General features: G+C 34.7%; 2 protein-coding genes across 3 annotated transcripts in view; one reads left to right on the top strand and one right to left on the bottom strand.

Moving 5' to 3' along the window:
* The first annotated feature begins 1,375 nt into the window (after window positions 1–1,375).
* pdzd11 (PDZ domain containing 11) overlaps window positions 1,376–3,652 on the top strand; it is a 2,734-nt gene continuing 457 nt past the window's right edge. Inside the window, exons 1-6 of one of the 2 annotated variants that reach the window (XM_039664649.2) lie at window positions 1,376–1,476; window positions 1,865–1,967; window positions 2,053–2,193; window positions 2,274–2,372; window positions 2,452–2,512; window positions 2,681–3,652. The exon at window positions 2,681–3,652 is cut by the window's right edge and continues 457 nt beyond it. In XM_039664649.2, coding sequence (XP_039520583.1) covers window positions 1,875–1,967; window positions 2,053–2,193; window positions 2,274–2,372; window positions 2,452–2,512; window positions 2,681–2,715 — 429 coding nt within the window. In that variant the 5' untranslated portion in view covers window positions 1,376–1,476; window positions 1,865–1,874 and the 3' untranslated portion in view covers window positions 2,716–3,652. The other variant, XM_039664650.2, reaches the window with a different exon arrangement.
* The window catches only part of stard14 (START domain containing 14), a 5,135-nt gene continuing 4,659 nt past the window's right edge, over window positions 3,177–3,652 (bottom strand). Inside the window, exon 7 of the mRNA XM_039664643.2 lies at window positions 3,177–3,652. This exon is cut by the window's right edge and continues 1,249 nt beyond it. The gene's annotated coding sequence lies outside the window, so the exon portion shown is untranslated.

Raw genomic sequence — 3,652 nt, 5'->3', positions numbered from 1 at the left:
TATAGAGCGACACCAATGCGCTGAGAGCCGTCAGCCGGCTGTTCCACTTCTCTCCAACAGAGGGCGACATTCAAAGTGTTTCTAACCAATAAAAAGCATGAGATGCTACCTGACCATACCTGACACACAAAATTAATCTTCATTTTATTCTATTTTTTTTTTTAAAAAGCCCTATGTATGATTTCAGATATATCAGTAATAAAATTCACTCATCCCTTTATTTACATTTACACAAAAATATAGGAATGTAGCCTACACAACATGTAAGCACATGTAATGAGCAAAAAAAAAAACATAATCATGAATAAAAAATGAAAAAAAAGCATTTATATAAATTGAAATGAAACGAGAACTTTAAAATGTAATAATTTATATTCATTTATGTGTCATTTCATGTGTTACTTTATGCATTTCAATATAGCCAGTTCACATAGCCACACAAATGCTACAGTTTTTGTAATGATCATCACATTTTGTTCATATGTACCAAGTCATATTTATTTATAGAGTATGAATAATTAATATAGAATTTATACAACTTTTTTCTTTTTTAAATAAGGACCTTCAAAGTACTATAACAAGACACTGCATATGAAGAGTTCAGATGCAAAAGCCTCTAAATGCCATTTGAAATTTTCTTTTGTAATGATGATTTTTATCAAACTTGTGTATTTAAGTTCAGTAATTTCACTTAAATAACAATTAATAGGTAATTATCATTGCCATTTAAGTGAAATTACTGAACTTAAATATACAAGTTTGATAAAAATCATCATTAAAGAAGAAAATTTCAAATGGCATTTAGAGGCTTTTGCATCTGAACTCTTCATATATTTTCTAAATGTATTGTTATATTGAAATGTGACATTCTTCAAATCTTGCCAAGAATTGGTAAATGATGGGCAGCAAAAAGAAAATGTGTAGCCTACTATATTTTCAGTTGAAATATTGCAGATTGTGCATTTACCACCTGCTTGGCTTTACAGCACTGTTGGTGATTTCCAATGTTCCATAGTTAATTAATTACAGAAAGACACGGATAGGTCTCCAGACTCCAGAGAAGGCCATAGGGAAGATGGGTTGGTTGGCTAAAAGATGGCTAGGTTAATTTTTAGCAGATAATTTCTGATTGGGCACGTACCTAAACTTACAAAGTCTTACAAAAGCTGCTGAACATATCATTGAAGTCCATTTTGTTAAACTGTAAAATAGGCAGCCTCAGACCAAGTAGCCTAAGCCATTCATGGTATTAGGATGCTCTTGAAATTAAGCAATGGGACAGGAAGGGCAGTTGTCAGAGATGACCCAGAGGCCATATTTACTCTAATGTTGACATATCTCAGGATGAAATCCGAGAAACAGTTCCAACATCAATATTTTCTTAAGGAGAAGAAAAAAAAAGGAAAGCAAAAAAGTCCTGGTCACATGATCACTAAGAGGGCGGGGCTAATGGTTCTGTTGAGGAGTTCGTTCGTGGTGAGTTACACACAGACAAAAACAAAACCGTCGAGTAAAAGCAGCTGTATTTAATGCTTGTCTTTAATTTTAGTGTGAGCATATTTGTAACGTCAGTTTATTCTCTCATTTTTAATGGTTATGGCTTATTGTGCATCGCATCTTGTGTTTATAGTTGAGTGTTGTTAGCAAGCTAGCCTGCTGGACTGTAGAGAATGTATTTACCTTTAATTATAAATATTTGTTCATTTTATGCTTTACTAATCAGTATAGCCATAGTTTTGTAAATAATTACATTTAGTCTTTAAAAATAGAACGATCTAGTACATGTATCCAAGTACATTGATGACAATCTGACGATAGGCATTTTCATGTCGCTGTTGTTGTTTCTCTTATCTTCAATTTCTAGCTCGAAAAACATGGACCAAAAAATACCATACGATGATTATCAACTGCCAGTAGTGTTTCTTCCGTCCTATGAAAGCCCTCCTGCATGGATCCCTCCACAAGAGGTGCTTCAACAATATTAATGCATGTTTTCATCTTTCCTTTTGTGATCATATTGACCTCATTTACATTTTTCTTCCCAATAATTAGAGGATACATCACCCTGACTACAACAATGAGCTCACTCATTTCCTACCTCGCACTGTAGTCTTAAAAAAGCCCCCCGGAGCACAACTGGGCTTCAATATTCGTGGAGGAAAGGCGTCGCAGCTTGGTATATTTATTTCAAAGGTGAGTTGTGTCAATTAAAACCTTCTTTGTTTATCAAAAGAACTGCCTTCATCTTAGTCTTGTTCAAAATGTCTTGACAGGTGGTGCCAGATTCAGATGCCCATAGGGCAGGACTACAAGAGGGCGATCAGGTGCTTTCTGTCAATGATGTGGACTTTCAAGACATTGAGCATTCAAGGGTAAGGCTTGATATGTCTGTCCAAGAGACAAAAACATGCTTGATATTTCCTCTTCTAATCTATTTTTGATTTCTCCTAGGCTGTGGAGATTTTAAAGACAGCAAGAGAGATTTTGATGAAGGTCCGTTACTTCCCTTACAGTGAGTATTGTATTCATCCTTCCCTTGAGGTACAGACTTGATGATTTCAATACGCCTCTGTTGTTCTTTTCTTGCTATTCTAGGTCTATATCGTTTAGCTTATTTTACTGTTAACTGATTCACTTGGAGTACCTGACATAAATGAGTGTTCTGCATCTGTTTTTCTAGATTACCAACGGCAGAAGGAGAGGACTGTACACTAGGTGGCAGAGCTGACATTCATGACTGAAGCCGTGAGTGACGCAACTGATGAGGCATTGGTGTGTCAGCCAAACTTTCATCTTCTCTGCATCATCTTCCTCCTACTAACTATTGACTCTGACTAAAAGACTGCTCAAAGAAACCATCATCAAACACTTAAGAACATGCCTGATGATTCAAAGCTTCTTCACGCATTTAGCATGAAGAAGCTGCTGGTAAAATAAGCATATTCTATGGGATAGATCATGCATATAAAAAGAAAACATGGTAGAAATAGTATTTATTAAATGAATAATTATATATGGCAAAGGGTACATCATGAATATATTATGATCTGCTATTAATATCATCAACCGATGTCCTGCTGACGAGCACATAGCTACTGATTAACTAATTGTCACTGAATCCATATGCTAATGCAAACAATCCTTTTCAGGTGCAAATACTTATTTTTTAAAAGGACAATGTGTAGGAATTTCTCCCATCTAGCGGTGAAAATGTATTTTGCTTTCAAACAATCTGTGCTCTCCAGCGCCTCGCTTTTTCAAATGTGCGTTGCATTTACGGTAGCCAATATATACCAAAAAACTATGACAGGATGTCTTCTAATATCACTTCTTTGTTTATGAGGATAAGTCAGATAATTGGCAGAGGTATTTGTACACCATTGAGGACATATTTATGAATAAACATATTGATTTTAAATAATAAAAAAGTACATAAAATACACATTGCCCCTTTAAATAAACCTGTATGGAGAAAAAGCTCAGAGGGTGTGTGTGTAAAATGAATATATTCTCAGATTTGGTAACTAAAGTTATGGTGTTAAGTAGCGTGGCCAGATATTAATATATTGCATCAACTAGTGGTACTGTAAATATAAAGTCTACATTTTTTTTTAATTACATTGTTTTATCACACAAAATGTAAGTTTACCTT

This window comes from Pimephales promelas, chromosome 9, assembly GCF_988280905.1.
Source record: "Pimephales promelas chromosome 9, fPimPro1.hap1.1, whole genome shotgun sequence".
In the NCBI taxonomy this organism is placed as follows: Eukaryota; Metazoa; Chordata; class Actinopteri; order Cypriniformes; family Leuciscidae; genus Pimephales; species Pimephales promelas.
Note: the sequence above shows the minus strand (reverse complement) of the source record. Positions and strands in the feature narration are given on the sequence as shown.